Source organism: Mobula hypostoma, chromosome 2, assembly GCF_963921235.1.
Source record: "Mobula hypostoma chromosome 2, sMobHyp1.1, whole genome shotgun sequence".
Lineage (NCBI taxonomy): Eukaryota > Metazoa > Chordata > Chondrichthyes > Myliobatiformes > Myliobatidae > Mobula > Mobula hypostoma.
In genome coordinates, this window is record NC_086098.1 from 62159090 (window position 1) to 62182476 (window position 23387).

At 41.3% G+C, this 23387-nt stretch overlaps 1 protein-coding gene across 2 annotated transcripts in view; it reads right to left on the reverse strand.

The window, feature by feature from the left end:
- taf1b (TATA box binding protein (Tbp)-associated factor, RNA polymerase I, B) overlaps positions 1-23387 on the reverse strand; it is a 118100-nt gene that overhangs the window by 70928 nt on the left and 23785 nt on the right. For both annotated transcript variants that reach the window (XM_063037834.1, XM_063037837.1), the window contains exon 5: positions 10077-10172. In XM_063037834.1, the coding sequence (XP_062893904.1) occupies positions 10077-10172 (96 nt within the window). The remainder of the gene's footprint in view (positions 1-10076; positions 10173-23387) is intronic.

Genomic DNA, 23387 nt, shown 5'->3' on the forward strand with positions numbered 1-23387 from the left:
CTTCCCAAATGTATCCTGGCAATTTGTGCTATCATACAACATTTTCCACTATTTCTAAATGCCCCTGATAATCATGGACATTTAGAAACAATGAGAAAACAGTAATTAAATATAATTAAACACTTCATGAAAACTACCATTTAATTTACTTAAATTTAAAACATTATTAAATAAAATTTAAAAACACAAGAGAGAGTTAGTGGACTTATTCAAATAAAGTTGCAATTGATATGTCTGCTACGGCTGGTGTACTCGAAAGGACTTGATATAAAAAAGTAGTTCCAGCCTCTCAGTTCTCTGCATTGTAAATCACTGTTGACTAAGTATGAAATCTGGAACGTAGAGACACACATATCACAGTTAAGGAACAGTTATCCCAACTACAGATTCACAGAAATAAAAACCAGTAGAAAATTAAGTGACATATTGGGACAGAACACTGACCATTTACCTTTGAAAATGAATTAAATATGGGAAAAAATGAAGAGGTGACTTTTCATCTTCCATACAATGTTCTCATGATCAGTCTTACCACAACTAACTTTGTGAAAATTATCTTAGAGAAACATTCTCCGGATTGTTGTCCCAACATTCTCAGTTGTAGTTGCGATTAAAATTTGGGATTAAAGTAAAATTTTGGGAAAATATGAACGAAGCTTTGTTTTTTCCAAACCCAACATACATAAAAAAGCCAACTTCTCACAGATTTGGCTCCAGATTTCCTCTTGCACTTTTTACAGCGTAGGCAATTTTTACTGCAACTAACCCACATGTAAGATGACCTTTTGCACAATTCCAAATGTTATAACAAAGATGTATGTAAAGAGCTGGAATTGCGAACAGCTGGGTTGTAAATTTAGCCGGCTCCATCTTGGTTACTAGCCTACAAACTACCCAGGATATCTTCAAGGAGCGGGGTCTCAGAAAGGCAGCATCCATTATTAAGGATCTCCAGCACCCAGGGTATGCCTTTTTCTCACTGTTACCATTAGGTAGGAGGTACAGAAGCCTGAAGACACGCAATCAGCGATTCAGGAACAGCTTCTTCCCCTCTGCCATCTGATTTCTAAATGGACATTGAACCCTAGAACACTACCTCACTTTTTTAATATATATTATTTGTTCTTTGCACAATTTTGAATCTATTCAATATACGTATACTGTAATTGATTTACTTATTTATTATTATTATTGTTCTAATATTATGTGTTGCATTGTACTGCTGCTGCTAAGTTAACAAATTTCACAACACATGCTGGTGATAGTAAACTTGATTCTGATGGTTCTGACAATGCCTTTTGAGTTACCAGAGATATTGTTACTGAAGGAACTAATCAAAGTGATTTAAAATGTGCACTTCCTCATTTGGCCACAGCACAACACTTGCATTACAACTGCCAGTATTTCTGCTAAACTTGGACGGGTTTCTGATATACATTATTTAAGAAACAGGCGTTTACATTCAGAGGTTTGTTAATTTTGTGAAGTGTACCATTATACTGTGAATTTCTAGGAGTTAATGTATAGGGAATTATCCAGACACCAGTATGGTGACACCTTCACCAAATGCTGTACACGCTACAGAGTGCAGGAATGCAATATACAAAACTGACCAAATTTACATTAATCCTGAAATGAAAACCTAGGTTCATAAAGGTAACAAGAATAGTATCTGAACACACACAAATATATGGAATCTAGAAACATAGAAAACCTACAGCACAATACAGGCCCTTCAGCCCACACTGCTGTGCCAAACATGTTCCTACCTTAGAAAAAACCTAGGGTTACTCATAGCCCTCTATTTTTCTGAGCTCAATGTACCTGTCCACGAGTGTCTTAAAAGACCCTCTCGTATCTGCCTCCACCACCGTCGCCAGCAGCCCATTACACGCACTCACCACTCTCTGAGCAAAAAACTTACCCCTGACATCTCCTCTGTGCCTACTCCCCAGCACCTTAAACCTGTGTCCTCTTGTGGAAACCATTTCAGCCCTGGGAAAAAGCTTCTGACTATCCACATGATCAATTCCTCTCATCATCTTATACTCTTCTATCAGGTCACCTCTCATCCTCTGTCGCTCCAAGGAGAAAAAGCCAAGTTCACTTAACCTATTCTCATAAGGCATGCTCCCCAACCCAGGCAACATCCTTGTAAATCTCCTCTGCACCCTTTCTATGGCTTCCACACCCTTCCTGTAGTGAGGTGACCAGAACTGAGCACAGTACTCCAAGTGGGGTCTGACCAGGGTCCTATATAACTGCAACATTACCTCTCGGTTCCTAAACCCAATCCCACAATTGATGAAGGCCAATACACCATATGCTTTCTTAACCACAGTCAACCTGCGCAGCAGCTTTGAGTATCCTATCGTTCCCTCTGATCCTCCACATTGCCAAGAGTCTTACCATTAATTCTGTCATCATATTTGACCTACAAAAATAAACCACCTCACACTTAGCTGGGTTGAATTCCATCTGCCACTTCTCAGCCCAGTTTGAAATCCTTTCAATGTCCCACTAGAACCTCTGACAGCCCTCCACACTATCCACAACACCCCCAACCTTTGTGAATCTATTTCACTTTAAACCAAAGTTAAAATTCTACTACCACCATAAATATTTAACCTACAGAAGACATTTCATTTAATCCTTGTCATTATGTGTATGAAAGATCTGCAAGTTAATTAAACTACTACATAAAATTATGCATAATTATTACTGCACTTCATCCTAATATTTTGTTAATTTTTTCAAAATAATAATGGGTATAATCAACAAAAACTGAATTTAATAGACAGAAAAAATAAATCTATAGTGCAAGGATACATCCATTGAAAATTATCACTACTTAAAAGAAGCTTTTGGATTCCTCCAGGACTAGTTAAACTGGTACACCTCATTCCTTATGCAAATTTACATGCAGTGAAATAGTGCAAACATGTTAACAACTTCTAGGTCTAAGATTGCTGCATAATGATAACTGCTCATAACCAGGTGAACCCACCAAACACATATACAAGAAAAATTGATTAAAGGGACAGTGATCAAGTTCTTACAGATGCATCTTGATAAACAATTTTGGAAGAGCCACAGAGTCAAGACCAGGTGCATTAATATACAAAAATGCCTAATAATTTACATAATATCCTGCAATGAAACAAGCCAGGAGATTGTATTTTGGGACTATATTTTTCAAAGGAACACACTCAGGTCTTCACAACCCTAGGCTCCTCCACAAGTGCAAATCAAGGTATTTTAGAAACCTGCTGTCAAATCATTAAGGAACATACGGAAGCCATTTGGCGCATCACATTCACAGATTTAGGGTTCAGTTAGTTCTATTACATTTTGAAGAAACTTGATTAAAGGATAAAAATTTTACTGATAATATTTATTACTGCTCATTTTTCAATGCATTTTAAGTATAATATTAGGGTTAAGATTAGACCAAACTAGGAATTGACAATTTAAGAAACAGAAAAACAAAAAGTTCCTGCAACATCGAGGTAGATCTGGATCTCCACATATAATTGTTTGCATCAAATTAATCTGATTAAATCTATTCAAACACCTGTGGGTATTATATTCAAGATTATTATCACTTAAAAAATATCATTCCAAGTGTCCCATACTTTTTTTCCCTAAAACCTGGCTATACAACACCTTGTAGCTTCCTTAAATGCAAAGCAGCACACTTAATTGGAATCAACCTCCTGCAACGTTTTTGAATGGTGCAGATTTTGTTTCAGTCATGTTCAAACATGCATGTAAACAAAACAAGGAAACAATCTAAGTACTAGAATATGGTGTGCACCACCACATTCACTCAGGTCCAAAGGTATATCCACCTTCTATACAAAAATAGCACATACAATAGACAGATTTTCATTCCTATTCATGACTTTTAATAGAATGCATCATTTTGCTTGAATAAAAAAGAACCAATTCAGCTTTCTGTTAATTCCAATTGACTAAGGAAAGTCAATAGCAATATATGTTGCCTAGGATGAAAATAAAAGAAACAGCTCATTCTGATAGAGTGTCACAGACCCAAAACATTGATATTCTCCTTCTCCACAAACTTGCTGAACTTTTCCAGCATTTAATATTAATTAATATTATGACTTAATATTATTATTATATTTATTATTATTGCTCAGTGTGTTTTTAAATGTTGCTGCTGTAATGAAATAATTTCCCACTCGGGTTCAATAAAGTACTTAGTACTATTATTTTCTGTTTCGATCTTTGTTTCAAATGCCTGCTTAGACCAGGACACAAGTAAACAGAGAGAAAAATCCTATTTTGGATACCATAGACCATTGGTGACTTTCAAACTCTCTTTGAATGAGCTGCATGATTTCTTTCTTGAATTGTTCCGACCACAGCAAATTTAAATGCTTTATAAAAAAGTAAATTGGTGAAAATTAAATAAGAACAGCAGAATTATGCAAAAAAAAAGCTATGCACGATTCACTATGTCGGTAGAAAATTGACTTACTAGATGTGGTAGAAAATTTGGAACTAACCATCTAATTAATGAGGAAACAATTAGAAGCAATGATCATTGATTCTGAAGCAGCAATTGTGGTTCAGGTGGTGACAAAACTATGTGGAACAAGTAAACGTCAAAACACAGAAGTGGGTTTAACTGAAATGGCTCTGTGCCACTGTGTTCTGTTTTGAAACCAGATTTAATTTCAAATACAAGTACCTGGATATAGGGATAGAGTTGTCTGGTAAACTTTGAATAACATCCTAATTACAATATAGAAGTAATAATGATTAATTCACAGAATCAAAAAAGTACAAGGGAAAATTCAATAAGATATGCTAAAGAGTGGAATATGGAAAGTAATGCCAGTAAATATAAGGTGGTACATTTAGATTTTTAAAAAATCATTTAGATTTTAAAATATTTAAAATCATTTTAAAATATTTAAAATATTTAAACATTTAGATTTTAAAATATTGGGTTATTATTGTCACAGTGAAAAACTTTTGTTTTGCAAGCCATCCAGACAGATCATGCCATACTTGATACATCAGGATTGAATTAAGAAAACAGAATGCAGAATAGAGTGCTACAGTTACAGAGAAAATGCAGTGCAGATCAAACAAAGTGCAAGATGGGAGAAAGACAGATGATATACTGGAGAGTTAATAAGTTCGCAAGACATTAAAGACAGCACCTCAAGTGGATAAGACTACCAAGGAATTCCCTTGGGGATATGTCCTTGGCTTAATTACCTTCAGAGCCTGCATGGCATTTTTTGCATCTTGTGGTCAAAAGCACCACATGTACTGAATGTAACGAAGTTTAAACCTATTTGATTTCCTTAGCTAATGAAGCGAACCATACTACTGTAGGTACAAACTTAACTAGATCTGCCACATATATTCTGCGCTAATAAGAACAGGCAAGAACTTATTAGTCTGCAGCAAATAGTTCACCTCTCCATTCCCAAAGAATTTTCACCATTCACAAGACCTAATTCAATGGTGTGACACAAATAAGTACAGCTTCAACACCCAGGGACCTCAATATCAGATCATGTACCATTCCCTTTATCAAACACAATGCACCAGCTTGAACATTCCCTTCCTCCAGCATGACAGCTGCATGCCTTTACTGTGTAGTGTTGACTAAAGAACTGCATCACATTGAGTTTTCTCCTTTATAACCTGCAACCTTGCCATCTAGCTAGACAAGTGCAGCAAGAAGAGAGGAATATTTCACCTCCAAATTTCTCACCAAGATACAAATCAAAATACATCACCTCCACTCAGGCAAAATACTGGAATTTCCAGTGAGGGCATTCTCAACAAACACAATGCCAAGGTTTAATAAGTTAAATCACTGCTACCTTAAGGAATTAGAATCAGATTTATCATTGTCTTAATTGATAAGGTTTTGAACTTGTAGCACAGTTACAGTTACAGATTGGCATGTATGATATTGTGGGCATCACTGAATTGTGGCTGAAAGAAGACTATAACTGAAACCTTAATGTCCAAGGATACACATTGTATTGAAAGGACAAACAGGTAGAAAGAGGGGGATGGCCTGGCTCTGTTGGTTAAAAAAAATTATATCATTAGAAAGAGGTCACACAGGGTCAGAAGGTGTTGAATTGTTATGAATCGAACTAAGGAACTGAAAGGGTAAAAAGACCCTGATGGGAGTTATATACAAACCCCCAAGCAGTCGTAAAAGTTTAGTCTACAAATTACAATGGGAGATAGGAAATGCATACCAAAAGGGCAATGTTACAATAGTCATGGGGGATTTCAATATGCAGGTAGATTGGGAAAATCTGGTTAGTGCTGGATCCCAAGAGGGGGAATTTCTAGGGTAGCTTTTTAGAGCAGCTCGTGGTTAAGACAACAAGGGGATCAGCGGCTCTGGATTGGGTGTTGTGCAATGAACCGAAATTGATTAGAGAGCTTAAGGTAAAAGAACCCTTAGGAACAAATGATCATAATATGATTGAATTTGCCCTGCAATTTGAGAAGGTGAAGCTAAAGTTAGATCTATCAGTATTAAAGTGGAGTAAGGATAATTAAAGAGGCTTGAGAGAGAAGCTGGCTCAAATTGATTGGAAAGGAACACTGGCAGGAACGATGACAGAGCAGCAATATCTGGACTTTCTGGGAGCAATTCAAAAGGCACAGGATATATACATCACAAAGAGGAAGTAGTATTCTAACTGCAAGATGACACAACCATGGTTGACAAAAGAAGTCAAAGCCAACATAAAGGCCAAAGAGAAGGCATACAATAGAGCAAAAATTTGTTGGAAGTAGAGGATTGGGAAGCTCTTGAAAACAAACAGAAGGCCACCAAAAAAGTCATAAAGAAGGAAAAGATAGAACACAAAGATAGGCGAGCCAATAATACCCAAAGTTTCTGCAGATACATAAAGTATAAACGAGAGGCGAGAATAGATATTGGACCCTGGAAAATAATGCTGGAGAGGTAGTAATGGGGGACAAACAAATGGCGGATGAAATGAATAAGTATTTTGCATCAGTCTTCAGTGTGAAAGACACTAGCAGTATATTGAAGGTTCGAGAGTGTCAGGAGGCAGAAGTGTGTGAAGTTGCTATTAATAGGAAGAAGGTGCTGGAGGAATTGAAAAATCTGAAGGTAGATTAAGTCACCTGGTGTACACCCCAGGGTTCTGAACGAACTGGCTTTAGAGATTGTAGTGGCATCTTTCAAGAATTAATTGATTCTGGCATGGTACCAGAGGAATAGAAAATTGCAAATGTCACTCCACTCTTCAAGAAGGAAGAGAGGCAGAAGAAAGGAAATTATAGGCCAGTTAGTCTGACCTCTATGGTTGGAAAGATGTTGGAGTTGATTTTTAAGGATGTGATTTCAGGGTACTAGGAAGCACGTGATAAAATCAGCTGTAATCAGCATGGTTTTCTTAGGAGAAAATCTTGCCTGACAAATCTGTTGGAACTCTTTGAAAAAAAGATTAAGCAGGATAGTCAAAGGAGAGTTAATGGATGCTGTGCACTTGGATTTTCAGAAGACCATGGCATTACAGGAAAGATAATAGCATGGATAAAGCATTGGCTGACTGGCAGGAGGCAAAGAGTGGGAATAAAGAAAGCCTTTTCTAGTTGGCTGACGGTGACTAGTGCTGCTAGTGGTTGTCCACAGGTGTCTGTGTTGGGGCAACTTCTTTTTACATTATATGTCAATGACTTGGATGATGGAATTGATGGCTTTGTGGCCAAGTTAGTGTACAATACAAAGATGGTGCAGGGGCATGTAACTACATGTCGCGGCAACGCAGACTGCAACAACTGTGATTGGTCCGCTTGGTAGCATCGCATTTCCTCATATGCTGCAGTAGCTTCCCATTGGGCGACTGAAGGGCAGGGAAGGAACTCTGGCTGCAACGCTTTCCATAAAGCTTTACAGACCTCCGAAATTATGGAGGACACATTTTGCTTTTACGAAAAAAGATGCTCACTTTAAACTTGTTTACCCTGAGAAAGACTACCATGAACATGGAGCCTTGCATGGGCAGGTGTGTGTGCATGCATGATGTGCGCGAATTGCAAAGCGACGCAGACACACCAATGCACAAGTATAAACCAGCCTTAAGAAGGCATGTCCCAGATGGTGAGGGTCCTTAACGATAGATGCCAGTTTCTAAAGGCACCACCTCTTGAGGATGTCATTGATGATGAGGAGGGTAATGCCCATGATTGAGCCGGTGACGAGGAGGGTAATGCCCATGGTCGAGCCGATGATGAGGAGGGTAATGCCCATGATCGAGCCGATGATGAGGAGGGTAATGCCCATGATCAAGCCAGTGATGAGGAGGGTAATGCCCATGATCGAGCCAGTGATGAGGAGGGTAATGCCCATGGTCGAGCCGATGATGAGGAGGGTAATGCCCATGATCAAGCCGGTGATGAGGAGGGTAATGCCCATGGTCAAGCCGATGATGAGGAGGGTAATGTCCATGATCGAGCTGGCCGACTTTGTAGCTTTTGGTGATCCTGTGCACTGGAATCTCCATACCAGTCAAAGTACTGTCAAGCATATACACCTGTAGAAATTTGCTAGAGTCTTTGTGGTGACATACCAAATGCCCTCAAAATAGAGCCATCGATGTGCCTTTGTCTTGACTGCATCAATGTGTTTGGCCCAGGATAGATCCTCGAAGGTGTTGACACCAAGAACCTGAAGCTGCTGACCCTTTCTACTGCTGACCCCTCAATGAGGACTTGATGTATGTTCTATCAACTTCCCTTTCCTGAAGGCCTCAATCAATTTGTTGGTCTTGCTGACGCTGAGCATGAGGTTAATGAATCCCACTCTGTCTCACTTCTGTACACCTCCTTGCCACCATCTGAGCTTTTACCAATAACAGTGGTGTCATTTAGATTATTAGATGGCGTTTGAGTTGTGCTTAGACACAGTCATCAGTGCAGAATAGAGCACTAGAGTAAGCAGGCAGGCTTGAGGTGCGCCTGTGTTGACTGTCAACAAAGAAGAGTTGTTATTACCAATTCTTACTGACTATAGTTTCCCAGTGAGGAATCCAGGATCCAGTTGCAGAGGTTAGGTACAGAGGCACAGGTTTAGAAGTTTGATTAATACTGAGGGGTTGATTGTACTGAACACCAAACTGCAATCAATAAACAATAGCTTGATCACAAACAAGAGAAAAGCTGCAGATGCTGGAAATCCGAGCAACACACACAAAATGCTGGAGAAACTCAGCAGGCCAGGCAACATCTGTGTAAAGAGAAACAGTCAATATGTTATCAGAAGTGGGAAAGAGAGAAACAAATTAGTTCAGGTAGCACAAAGGTGGGGGTGGGAAATGGTTGGAACAAGGAAAATTTCTCTAATGGCTGTCAAGGTCAGATTAGCAGGCCAGTCTATAAAAAAAGAGAAGAGAGAGAAAAACGGTTTCCCATTTCCCAGTTCAGATGATGGGTCCCAGATTCTGCCTGTCCTGTTGAGTTTTCCAAAATTTCTCTTTTTATTTCTGGTATCTGGAGTACGTTCTTGATTTTTATTTATTGCCCTTTTCAGTAATGCCCAGATCTCATCAACAAAATAAATAAATCAGCCTGCTCTTTTGGACAAAGTGTGCGCAATAGAAGTTCAAGATAGATTTCTAATCAGTATAAACCATGGCAAAGCTAGCATGGGAACTATATACAGTTTGGCCTCTACATTCTTGAAAAGATGTTGAGGCAACAGCAAAAGTACACTACAGAGTCACTAGGATTCTGCTTAAGAGGAGGAAATATACAGAGTAGTCCTTTAGTAAAATAAGGTGGACTCTTAATCTCATAATCTACTTTGTTATGACCTTACAACTTAGTGTCTACCTGGGGGGAAATGGACTAAGGTGAACGGTCTTCACGTAAAAGTTTGACTGGCCAAATCCCTCCACAAATGCTAACTGACTCACTAAATTCCTCCAGCAACTCATTCTAAAATATACTTGAAACTAAGCATTTTCTTCCAGATACTGAAAATAGACCAGTTTTCTTGCTGATAGCGCCAATATTTCTTCAATCATACCTACCCTCTGTTTTCTGGTGAAAGCAGCAATGGGTTTGTTTGTATAAGCTTGTTGGCTTTTTTGCAAGTAGCGCCTCCAAACATTGCACAGGATTTCATCCTAGGAAAAGAAAAATACAATCATCTATTATGCTTCAACCTAGGGAGTGGTTCAGTGATACCATGGTGGTGTTCAATTGCACCAGAACATTATAGAATGCATGTTCTCATAACATTTCAGATCATTATCTCACTTTCATTGGAAAGAATCTGAGCAGAAAATAGAGATGTCAAAGACAAAAATATCAAAGGCAATGGGAGATAGATTTAGCCTACTTGTAGTATCTGTTCAAGAATCATTATAAGAAATTAGACAAACATTGAAATTATGCAGTGAGAATACAGTCACTTTACAAGAAAGAAACAGCCCTTGTGCATTTCAGATTGAACCAATTACTACAAGTCAATGAACAGGTTTTATAAAGTCAGAAAGTGCCCCCTGCTGGATTTCTAAATCTAATAAAGAATCCAACACATTTTCATTAATTTAAAATAGTATTGGAGAATGTAAGGACATCTTAAAACAGTGGATTTTACAACAGCATCACAAATCCCTTCAAGGTACCTACTCTGGTAAACACTAACAAGAACAGCAAAAGGAACTTCAGTTTAATATTATAGTTAAAGTGTTAATACAGTTATGGAAGCATATCCTCAGAGAAGTCGAAGACAAGGTTGAGGCTTCTGGCATGCAGTCTTTTAGATTAGAGACAAATCTATTGCTGGTTAGAGATCTCCTACACAATAACACAAAATACTCAAATTATTTACTGCATTGTCAGTTTTAAACATGAAACATTAAGTAGAAGTGATGGGAGGCTACGTCAGATAAATACCATATTACCATAAAGGCAATTTGAAATTTGAATCAAAAAATAGCAAGAAGAAAAATAAAAATGCATAAAGAAAACAATGATAACAGTTGTTGAAATGCAATCTGAGCACTAAATATGGATCTCAAAAGTCTAACTGGATTGACCAATTCCTCTAGGCACAGTATTTTAAATGATTATGGTTTATTTAGGTTCATGGATTTTAAACATTTTTAAACGATTGCTTCTCCAATTCTGGCAGTCCTCTAATATCTATGTGTATTTATACTTAATTTATACATAACACATTCAGAAGAAAAATGTTAATAAGATGAAAATATCAACCAATACAGATATAGATGAACCTCACTAATCTTGCTGAAGCTACATAAAGAAAAGGATTTGTTTACTGCATTAGAAATGTATGTTTAAAATAACTATTCTTTTATAACGGTTCCTAAATGATCAGTAGTCAGGAGGAAAAACAAATCCATCTTTTTTGCTACACAGTGCTTGAGTTAATTGGACTGGTCTACTGAGTGCATCCCAACTAGGTTGAAGGAAGTTAAACTAAACTAGCAGGAGAATGAACAGTGGGAGAAAAGGAATGAAATACACAAAGGAGGAGGAGTGTAAAATAACACTAAGCAGCAGCAATTAATTAGGAGCATATTAGGAGAAATGACGATGGACAAAAGGTGGATTTCAAATGCAAAACAAAAGGTTTATGAGCTGTAAGAATAAACAGCAATAAAGACATAGAACATAGAAATTGGCCCTTTGAGCTACCAAGTCCATCCTGACCATCAATTATCCATTTAAAATAACTCCAATTTTTTTCTCCCCACAAACTGATGAACTTCACTCATTCTACCACTAGGGAGAATCTAGAGTGACCAATTAACCTACCAGCCCATGTCTTCGGGATGTGGAAAGAAACTGGAGCAATAGGAGGAAACAACGCAGTGAAAGGGAGAAAGTACAAACTCCGCACAGACAGAACCAGGTCAGGACTGAAACTCCTAAGCTGTGTGAGGGTATGATACACTTCCAAACACTGAAGCGTTCTCAATATCTCAGAAAGAACAGAAATGGCACCTGCAGGGTAGATTGTGTAGATGGCCTGCCAACACCTTCTGTCCCTGAACTCATCATTGAATCTTAAGACAACCCTAATGACACAAGATGAGGAGAACAAGTACACTATATCTGGCTCCCAACATTCTTGCCAGTCATAGCAATGGGCGAGTGTGTGAAAGCAAATGCAGTTTCACTGGCACTCCAAGTGACTTTGGACCACCTAGACAACAGCAATACCTACCTCTGTCAGGCTGCTATTCGTTGATTACAGTTCAGCATTCAACACCATCATCCCCTGAGTACTAAACAACAAGCTTCAAATCATGGGCCTTTGTACTTTCCTCTGCAATTGGAACCTTAACTTCCTCAGGAGAACCCAGTCAGTGCAGATTGAAAATAACATCTCTTCACTGACATTCAACACATGCATACCTCAGGGATGTGTGAAAAGCCCACTCTTCCTCTCTCTCTAACTCATGACTGTGTGGCTGGGGAAAAGCTCAAATGTCATCTATAAATTCAATGAAGACACAACTGTTGCTGAATCTCAAATGGTGACGCAGAAACATACAGGAGATAGATCGGCTGGCTGAATGGTGTAGCAACAACAATCTCGCACTCAACGTCAGTAAGATCAAGGAATATAGTGTGTAATTCCGGAATGGAAGTCGGGAATACCCACCAGACTTTATCAAGGGGTCAGCAGCTTCGAGTTTCTGGATGTCAATGTCTCACAGCATCTATCCTAGGCCCAACACACTGATGCAATCACAAAGAAGACACACCTGTAGCTATACTTTATTGGAAGCTTGAAGAGATTTGGTATGTTATCTAAGACTACTTAATTTTTATAGATGTACCATGAAGAGCATTCTAGTTGGTTGCCTCACAGCCTGGTATGAGGGGGTCCAATGCACAGGATTGGAAAAAAAAAACTGCAGAGGGCTGTACAATCAGCCATTTCTATTTTGGGCACTAGCCTCCCCCCATTGAGGACATCCTCAAAAGGCAGCGCCCCAAAGACAACAGCATCTATCATTAAGGACCCTCACCAGCCGAGAAAAGCCCTCGTCTCACTACTGCCATCAGGGAGAAGCTACAGTCACCTGAGGATGCACCCAATGTGCTAGAAACACATTCTTCCCCTCTGCCATCAAATTCCTGAATGGTCCATTAGCCCTTGAAAATAACTTCACTGTTTTGACCTTTCTGCTGCTGCAAAAGAATAAATTTCATGACATACTGTACGTCAGTAAAAAACAAACCTAATGCTAATTCTGCTTTTAAGTTGTCATTCAAATTTTTATTAAATGCTGCAACTGCTTCTAAACATCTCCAACCATTAGAAATAAGTGACATGGTGGCACAGCCGGTAGAAATGCCTCATGGTTCCAGTAACTGGGTTCAATCCTTGTCATCGTCTGTAAGGAGTTTGTATGTTCTCCCCATGACTGAGTGGGTTTCCTCCAGGTGCGCCGGTTTCCTCCCACATTCCAAACATTGACAGGTTAGGGTTTGTAAATTGAGTGCATGCTATGCTGATGCTGGAAGCATGGCGACATTTGCAGGCTGACCTCAGCACAGATTCAGACGGTGTCAGCCGTTGACAAAATGACACACTTCACTGTATGTTTCTAAATCCAGATGAAGCTAATCTTTAACCTTGTATGGAATCTGCATGTTCTCCAAGTGACTGCCTGGATTTCCCTGTCAGCTCCTATCAGTGGATTCCTCCCACACCATACCAAACCAAGATGTGCAGGTTGGTAGGTTAATTAGGCCCTAAGTGAGTGTTAGAATCTGGGTAGAGTTGGTGGAAACGCAGTGGGGGGGAGAGGAGATTGAAGTATGCACTTAATGGACACAGAGTCAGTGGGCTGACTTCCATGCTGTGCAGTACATTCTGGGAAGTTGAACCAGGACACTGAACGTCAAGGCTAGAAGAGTACATTGGAACAGAGAGACCCAGGGAAGTAAGTACATAGTTTCTGAAAATGATGATACAGTTAGATAGGATGTGAATGAGTACAGCATGCTTGCTCTCATTTGGTAGGGCACTGAGTACAAGAATTTGGAAATCACATTACAGCTGTACCAGATGTTTCCGAGGCTGCACATAGAATATTGTGCAGTTCTGGTTGCTGTACTAGGTCCCGCAACAGCTGAAAGATGCCAGCATAGTCCACATCTACAAGAGGAAAGGCAACCGCCAGTCTTGCGACAACCACCGAGGCATCTCCCTCTTGTCCATTGCGGGGAAGATTCTGGCCCCCGTCCTGCTCAACCATCTTCTCCAACATCTTGAGCAAGGTCTGCTCCCAGAAAGCCAGTGCGGCTTCCGTGCTGAACGTGGGACCGCGGACATGATTTTTGCTGCGCGCCAACTCCAGGAAAAATGCCGGGAGTAACACAGCAACCTCTTCGTGACCTTTGTCGATCTAACCAAGGCTTTCGATACGGTCAGCAGAGAAGGCTTGTGGAAGATCATGGAGAAGTTTGGCTGCCCCAGCAAGTTCATCACAATCGACCGGCAGTTCCACGACGGTATGATGGTGAAAGTTCTGGATGACAGCAACGAGTTGAAGGCCTTCCCAGTGACAAATGGCGTCAAACAAGGCTGCGTTCTTGCCCCGACTCTGTTCAGTATGGTATTCTCTGCCATGCTGACAGATGCCTTCCGTAACTACGAAGAAGGAATTCACGTCAGGTACAGGACTGACGGCAGGTTGTTCAACCTTAGGCACCTGCAGGCAGTTACAAAGGTGCGAGAGACTGTCATCAGAGACTTCTTGTTTGCTGATGACTGCGCACTCAACACCAGCACAGAGCAGGAAATGCAGCGTGAAATGGACTGCTTCTCACAAGCCTGCGACAACTTCGGTCTCACTATCAGCACCAAAAGGACCGAAGTTATGTACCAGCCTGCCCCAGGAAAGCCATGCCAGGAGCCGCACATCACAGTGAAGGGCCAGAACCTGCAGGCAGTCGACAACTTCACCTACCTGGGCAGCATACTCTCTCGCGCAGTGAACATAGACGCTGAGGTCAACAACAGGATTGCCAAAGCCAGCGCCGCCTTTGGGAGACTCTGTGAGAACGTCTGGGAACGGAGAGGACTCAGCCTTACCACCAAGCTGAAGGTCTACTGTGCAGTGGTCCTTACCACCCTCCTTTACGCCAGCAAGACCTGGACTGTCTACAGCAGACACGCCAAACAGCTCAACCACTTTCACCTGAGCTGTCTCTGCAGACTCCTCCACATCAGGTGGCAGGACAAAGTCCCCGACACGGAAATCCTGGAACGAGCTGGGCTCTGCAGCGTCTACACCCTCCTGCTGAAAGCCCAAGCCAGGTTGGCTGGACATGTGGTCAGAATGCCAGACAGCCGATTGCCTAAGCAGCTGCTGTACGGAGAACTATGTCAGGGCAAGCGCTCAGTCGGGGGGCAGAAGAAACGTTACAAAGACTGCCTCAAAGCGTCCCTCAAAGGCCTAGGTGTCGACATCAACACGTGGGAGACGCTTGCCCTCGACCGTCCAGCTTGGCGCAGCAAGATCACCACAGGAGCCCGTGCAGCTGAAGTCAGGCGCATCATCGAGGTGCAACGAAAACGTGCTGTGCGCAAGGCCCAAGCAGCATTCACTGCACACTACAGCACCCACCCACTTGTGTCCCACATGTGGGCGAGCCTTCAGGGCCCAGATTGGCCTCATCAGTCACCTCCGGACCCACAGTCACCAATCTCCCATTTGACTTTGAAGCCATGGTCATCTTCGATTACGAAGGACGAACAACAACAACAACAACTATAGGAAGCATGTTCGAGCAAAGTCTCATAAGGGTGCTGGACAGGAGTGCTTACAGATTGAGGACATAACTTAAAGATAGGCAGGGATTGCTTTCTCTTAAGCAAAGAAGGAACCGCGCAAACCTTATGGCTGGTTAAGATTTCTACTACTATCCTGTGAGATAGCTTGTATTAGCAGTTTTCTGTAAAAGCAGTGTGCCATGCTTTAATAATTGGTGTAATACTACAATAAAGAATAAGAGGGGACGAGCTTTCTGAAATTTGTTCAAGATAACTTCCTTCATCAATATGTTTCAGCCAACTAGGAAGGAAGTTCTTGTTACATTTATTTTGGTAAATGAAGTGGTCCAAGTGGGCTTCACAACAATGGAGAATCATTGAGAAGAAGGACAAGGAGGAATATAAAACAGAGAACAGGAGAATGTCATTTGCCCAGGATAAAATGCACCAAAATATTGGTAGGTAAAACTTAGAAAACAACAAATTACTTTTAAAATGCAAATGCTTCAGGTACAATCTAGTGACATTCCTCACTAGGGTGGGGCAGAGAAACTGTAAAAGAATTAAACCAGAGATGCCTGGGTGACATAAAAAATGATTAAACAAAATGGAGGCTTGTGCGTTGCACGTCATCAGGTACGAACTAGGTACACAAGTTGAGGGAGGAAGTGACAAAAATGAAAGAATACAACAGAATGAGATATAGGAGCAGAAGTAGGCCATTTGGCCAATCAAGTCTGCTCCGCCATTTCATCACGGCTGATCCATTTCCCCTCTCAGTCTCAACCTCCTGTCTTCTCCCCATATCCCTTCATGCCCTTCAATCAAGAATCTATCAACCTCTGCCTTAAATATATGTAAAGACTTGGCCTCCGCAACTGCCTGTGGCAATGAATTCCACAAATTCACCTCTCTCTGGCTAAAGAAATTCCTCCTTGTCTCTGATCTGAAAGAACTCTCTTCTATTCTGAGGCTGTGTCCCCTGGTCTTAGACTCTCCCACTACAGGCAACATCAGAATGACAGTTAACACAAAAGAAAACCATGCAGTCTTTTATGCACATAAGTAGCAAATGAATGATAAGACGAGGAGAACAGCCAATTATTGATGATGAAGGCATTTTTTACATAAAGAAGAAGGCATGCTGAGTGGGTACTTTGTCTTCTTTTTTATAGAGTTATGTAATATTGCCAAAATCTCAGTGGAAGCAGAGGTCATGAGGCAAAACTAAAAATGTTGGAAATATTCAGATGATCAGGCAATATACACAGTGAAATAAAGAGTTAACAATACAGGTTGATGACTATATAACCTTCTACCAGATGCTGTCTGACCTTCTGAGAGTTTACAGCACTTTCTGCCTCATTTCAGATTTAAAACATCATGCCATCACTAACTTTTAGTTTCATGAAACTCAATTATTGCACATTTTGATGATTTGCCTGCAGATATCTGAAGGATCCCTCATCATTGATTGACACAGAATAGTTCAGCAATCTGGTAACTCAGTGCTGTTGTTATCTTTTGGTAGTCGAGTTAATGGTTGGGAGGATATATTAGAGTAGATAAGGTGGGATTCACCCTGACTTCCTGAAGGTGGAGCCAATGCAAAGGGTTTTTCCGCGTAATCTTGCAAACCTCTCCAAATAGGGTGTAGAGTCAGTGTGGATTTGTTAAAGCAAATCATATTTACTAGCCTGGTTTAATTATTTGTTGAGATAGCTGAGAATATTATTGAAAGAATGCAGCAGAGGAAGTCCACAGGGGAAAAAGCTAATTAGCAAATTTGAGTTCCATAAAATTAAAAACCAATAGCACCATGGATGGAAAATTGATGTGAGAGTCATGTGTTGTGTTTAAAGCTATCGCATGGCAGATTGCGATATCCCAAAGGCTCATTGTTTCTTTTGATATAGACATGGAATTGCAGGGTAATATTTCCAAGTAAGCAAATGTAACCGGTGACCGTCAAATCTTATTCAGTATCGTTAAAAGTGTACTTAGGCATCCATCCCGGTAATGCCAGAATAGTTGTCTGTGCCTTTAAGTGGAAACAGTGATGTCATGATGCACGTGCAGGATAGTGGGGAGACCATTTTGTTTTCTGCTGAAGAAGCTGGCCAGGCGTTGAAATTGAGTTCGTCCCAGAGATACTGGGCATGGTGAGGAAAGATTTTCACGAGTGAAAGCATCGACGCTGGATAGCGTGGCTTATGCAAAGTTCCTTACCAGCCAAGTAGGATTGCCACTACCGTATTAGTTTTGTGCGGTTTGTTTTATGTATTTTTATACTGCATATGCAATTTGCCACTACACAAGAGTGTGGATCAAAAGTTAAACTGATATTGTAATGGCAAGAACTGGTTGTAAATTCGTTCGTTTTGTTTTGAGACCCTCTTCTGGCATTTAAACATCTAAAACAGATAAAGGAATTAAAACCCGAAGAAGTATTTGTTGTCCTGAGTGTATACTTTTCCCCAGGCTACAAAATTTGGTACCAGGAATGGGGCTAATTCCAAGCCAGTTTACAGGGTCTCTGATTGTTGTATGCAGTACCAGATACGGTAGTGGTGAAGACAGGACCGTGTTCCTGTCGGGCGGAAGGAGAGAGCGCCTGTTGCCTCAGGACTGGGCCGGGACATCAGCGACTGACGCCAGGACGCAGAACGGAGACGTGGATCCAGGGAAATGCGGGCCGTGAAGCCATCGCGTTTGCAGCAAGGGACGGCAGCAACTCCTTTTGCAGGCTTGTGAAAACTTTAAGGGCTTGAGCTTTTACTATGTCACGCTCAGAGGACACACCAGTTGAACTTGATTTGAATGAACAAATTAGGGAATTACGTAGTAGATATGATGAAGCCAAGGCAACCATAGATAAATTAAGCAAAAGGTCCTATGTATATGTCCCAATGGAAAGACACATTGTTCCATTTACGGGGGATGTTGAGAAAGATGGGAGGTCTGTTGATGACTTTATTGAAGAAGCACAACGTGCACTTCATACTAGAAATCAGTCTGACAAGGATCAGCATGACTTTGTTATGTCCCTGCTCAGGGGTGCAGCCTTAGAGGGAGCACGTATGTGCAGTGATGCTGAGGAAGACCGTGCTGATGACTTGTTCACCTATCTCAGGGAAGCTTTTAGAGACGAGCGTAGTGCACCCCAGCTGTGGCATGGCTTCTACAGTCACAAACAGCGTGAGGGTGAAGATGTACGAGAGTTTTCCCATGCCCTAGCCCAAGCTCCTAACTTGATACTGAAGCACTTCCCCGATGCCGTGACCAGTAAGAGGGTGGTACTAAGAGATCAATTTATAGAGGGGATCAGGGATCCTTCCCTCAGAAGGGAGCTCCACAGATTCATGTGGGACCACCCTGAGTCCTCAATGATAGAAGTGAGGGAGGAGGCTCGTCTGTGGCTCGTAGAAGAGCCCCTGGGAAATACAAAGTCTGGAAAGTCAAAGTGTAGCAGTGACCAGGCACAGTGCTTGATTCTTAAAGCTCGGGAGTCTGAGTCTGTCACACTAAATGACGTCCTTAAAGTGGTCGCAGAGCAGGGCAAAGCCCTTTGTGAATTGATTCAAGCAGTGAAAGATCTCACTGTACAGAGGGATCTTACACGCGCTACTAGCAATAGACGTAAGTTACAGCCTAGGTTCACAGAAGATGGACGACCAATATGTTTCAAGTGTCTGGTGGGAGGGCATTTGGCCAAGAATTGCCCACGGGAGCGGGGTGCAAGGGAAGTGGAGTCTGCTTCCTCCTGCCCTCAAGAGGTTGGGAGTCGGGCAATTCTGCGGGACCTCATAGATACAGATAATGTACAGCTATCCCGTGACCAGTTACTGCAACGCGCCATAGGAACATGTCCAGTTGTTGAGCTTGAAATATCAGGTGTCGCTGTCCGTTGCCTGTTGGACACAGGTAGTCAGGTAAGCACCTTGACCGAGCAGTTCTTTCGAGAACACTTGAATGGAGAGGACGAGGATATGTTGTCCACTGCTGGCTGGCTTAGGCTAACAGTTGCAAGTGGTCTTGATAGTCCTTACCTTGGGTATCTAGAGCTAGAGGTTCAAGCAATAGGCATGAAGATACCAAATTGTGGCTTTCTAGTAGACAGGGATCCTGTTAGTACCGAACCACCTATCCCATGTATTGTAGGCATGAATATTATCAGCCAGTGTAGGCAACTTGTCTAAACAGAGTTTGACACTGCCCTAGAAGGGAAGCTGGATTCTGATTGGAGAGATGTGTTCCAGAAAGTGCAGATGCACACTACTGAAAAGAAAGCAGTAGTCCGAATATTGGGAAGAGATACTGAGCTCATACCTGCTGGATCTGTAGTCACCATTGTGGCTAGCAAGGCCACTGGCGATGCTGGTAGTGACCATAAAATGTTACTTGAGCCACTTAACACCCCTTTACCAGGAGGTATTGCAGTCATTCCTACGGTCATTGACTCTGGTAATCATATAGTGCCAGTACAGATTTTAAACCTCTCTCAAGACGATGTATGGCTTGCACCTAGGACCCGGCTGGGTATCCTGTCAAAGGTGGAGCATGTGGACAGTGATCCACAATGTGCAGTAAGATTTCAGTGGATTTCAGCTGGCATTGATCATGTGACAGTGGGTGCAAAGGAGGAGTGTAGTAATCACAAGTTAAAGTCAATTCTAGACAAGCTCGACATTGGGGGTAGCGAAGGACAACAATCTCAGCCAAGAGCTTTACTGGTTAAGTACCTGGACATCTTTGCGGTTGAAGAGGAAGACCTTGGGTACACTGACAAGGTTAAACATGAAATTCAGTTAATTGATGACGAGCCTGTATCACAGCCATACCGTTGCATTCCGCCGAATCAGTACAACGAGCACATCTCAAAGTTGTTGAAGAAGGGTGTGATTCAGGAGAGCAACAGTGCGTATGCTTCACCTGTAGTGTTGGTCCGGAAGGCTGATGGTAGCATAAGACTGCGTGTAGATTATCGGAGACTGAATCTGAAGACCAGAAAGGATGTGTTCCCGCTCCTGCGTATTGATGAGAGTTTTGATGCCCTGCAGGGAGCGTAATTTTTCTCAATAATAGACCTCGCAAGTGGTTACCACCAAGTGGCAGTAGAGGAGTGTGATTGGCATAAGACTGCTTTTTCGACACCGTTTGATCTGTATAAGTATCTTCGCATGCCATTTGGGGTCTGCAATGGGCCGGGAACTTTTCAAAGGCTCATGCAGGCAACCATGAATGACTTAGTCTTCCAAATCATGCTTTTGTACTTGGATGATATTCTGGTGTATTCACAGACTTTATAAGAATGTGGGAAGAATAAAATGAAGGATTAATATGAGAGTACTGTAAATGGGTAACAGATGTAAATGGACTTTATGGCCCAAAGGGCCTCTTTCTGTGCAGGATTTCTTTTTGAAAGGTAGTGACAAATATGAGTTTAAATTATTTAAGACAAAAGATTAACAGCAGAAAGAATATTCATAATGAAAAGGAAGGCACAAAAAGGGAAATGAGGTCATTTAGCATGGCAGAGATAAAGAAACAAACTGCGTTCTGCACCTCAGAATCAGTTTCTTTAAAACATGCTCCTAATATTACAAGATCAATCCCAAACACCCTTCCTGTCAGTTTCAGGAGTACAAGAAAGTAAACTATCTCCCAACAGCAAAACTTTTCTGAAGCACTAGTACCAATAAATATTAAACAGATGGAATAAGATAACATCAGTAATAACAGCTTATTCTCAAAGAAAATGCTTGATCACATACCTGAAGGCCCAAATTGTCAAGTATTATTGAGATGGAAGAATCCCAAAGTAATCACATTCCTGCACTGATGATAACACATTACTATCTCAGAAACATTCAAGAATGTTCTTCAATGAGGTAATAAGGACTCCTTATCAGGTTGTCAGTACTGCCACCAATAAAATTATTCAAAAACAGAGGAAAATCAACCGAACTAAATGGGAATCTAACCTGTCAAAGCTGCTGTATATCTTTGACATTCTGAAATATTCAATTACATTCAAAATTATTGAAAATAAGCATAAAATGTTACAAATGTAGAACATTTATAAACGATTAACCTTTGAGTAAAAACACTTCTGTGCCAATTTCTCAATTTTCCCTGCCAATTTAAAGAACTATGCACAGATACTATCAGAACGAGCTATTCAAGTGCAAAAAGATTTGTTTGTTTGTTTTATCGACTACACAAAAGCATTTGATAAAGTGAAGCACAATAAGTTATTTGAAATATTACAGGAAACTCTAGATCTAGATTCGAAAGACCTCGGCCTAATCAGAAATCTGTACTGGGAACAAACTGCCGCTGGAAGAATAGATGGAGAAGTGAGTCAGTTTACAAAAATCAAGAGAGGCATTAGACAAGGGTGTGTTTTCTCCCCTGATTTATTTAATGTGTACAGTGAAACAATATTACAATAAATAAGAGACATCTTGGAGAGGTGGTGTTGGAGTTGTTAAAATACATTAGAATGGATAAGTCCCCGGGGCCTGAAGGAATATTCCCCAGGCTGCTCCATGAGGCGAGGGAAGAGATTGCTGAGCCTCTGTCCAGGATCTTTATCTCCTCGTTGTCCATGGGAATGGTACCAGAGGATTGTTGTCCCCTTGTTCAAAAAAAGGTAGTAGGGCTAATCCGGATAATTATAGACCAGTGAGCCTTACGTCTGTGGTGGGAAAGCTGTTGGAAAAGATTCTTAGAGATAGGATCTCTGGGCATTTAGAGAATCATGGTCTGATCAAGGACAGTGAGCATGGCTTTGTGAAGGGCAGATCGTGTTTAACAAGCCTGATAGAGTTCTTTGAGGAGGTGACCAGGCATGTAGATGAGGGTAGCGCAGTGTATGTGATCTATATGGATTTTAGTAAGGCATTTGACAAGGTTCCACACGGTAGGCTTATTCAGAAAGTCAGAAGGCATGGGATCCAGGGAAGTTTGGCCAGGTGGATTCAGAATTGGCTTGCCTGCAGAAGGCAGAGGGTGGTGGTGGAGGGAGTACATTCAGATTGGAGGATTGTGACTACTGGTGTCCCACAAGGATCTGTTCCAGGACTTTTCGTGATTTTTATTAATAACCTGGATGTGGCGGTAGAAGGGTGGGTTGGCAAGTTTGCAGATGACACAAAGGTTGGTGGTGTTGTAGTTAGTGTAGACGATTGTCAAAGATTGCAGAGAGACATTGATAGGATGCAGAAGTGGGCTGAGAAGTGGCAGATGGAGTTCAACCCGGAGAAGTGTGAGGTGGTACACTTTGGAAGGACAAACTCCAAGGCAGAGTACAAAGTAAATGGCAGGATACTTGGTAGTGTGGAGGAGCAGAGGGATCTGGGGGTACATGTCCACAGAAAGTTGCCTTACAGGTGGATAGGGTAGTTAAGAAAGCTTAAGTCGAGGGATGGAGTTTAAGAGTCACGATGTATTGATGCAGCTCTATAAAACTCTGGTTAGGCCACACTTGGAGTACTGTGTCCAGTTCTGGTCACCTCACTATAGGAAGGATGTGGAAGCATTGGCGGGGTACAGAGGAGATTTACCAGGATGC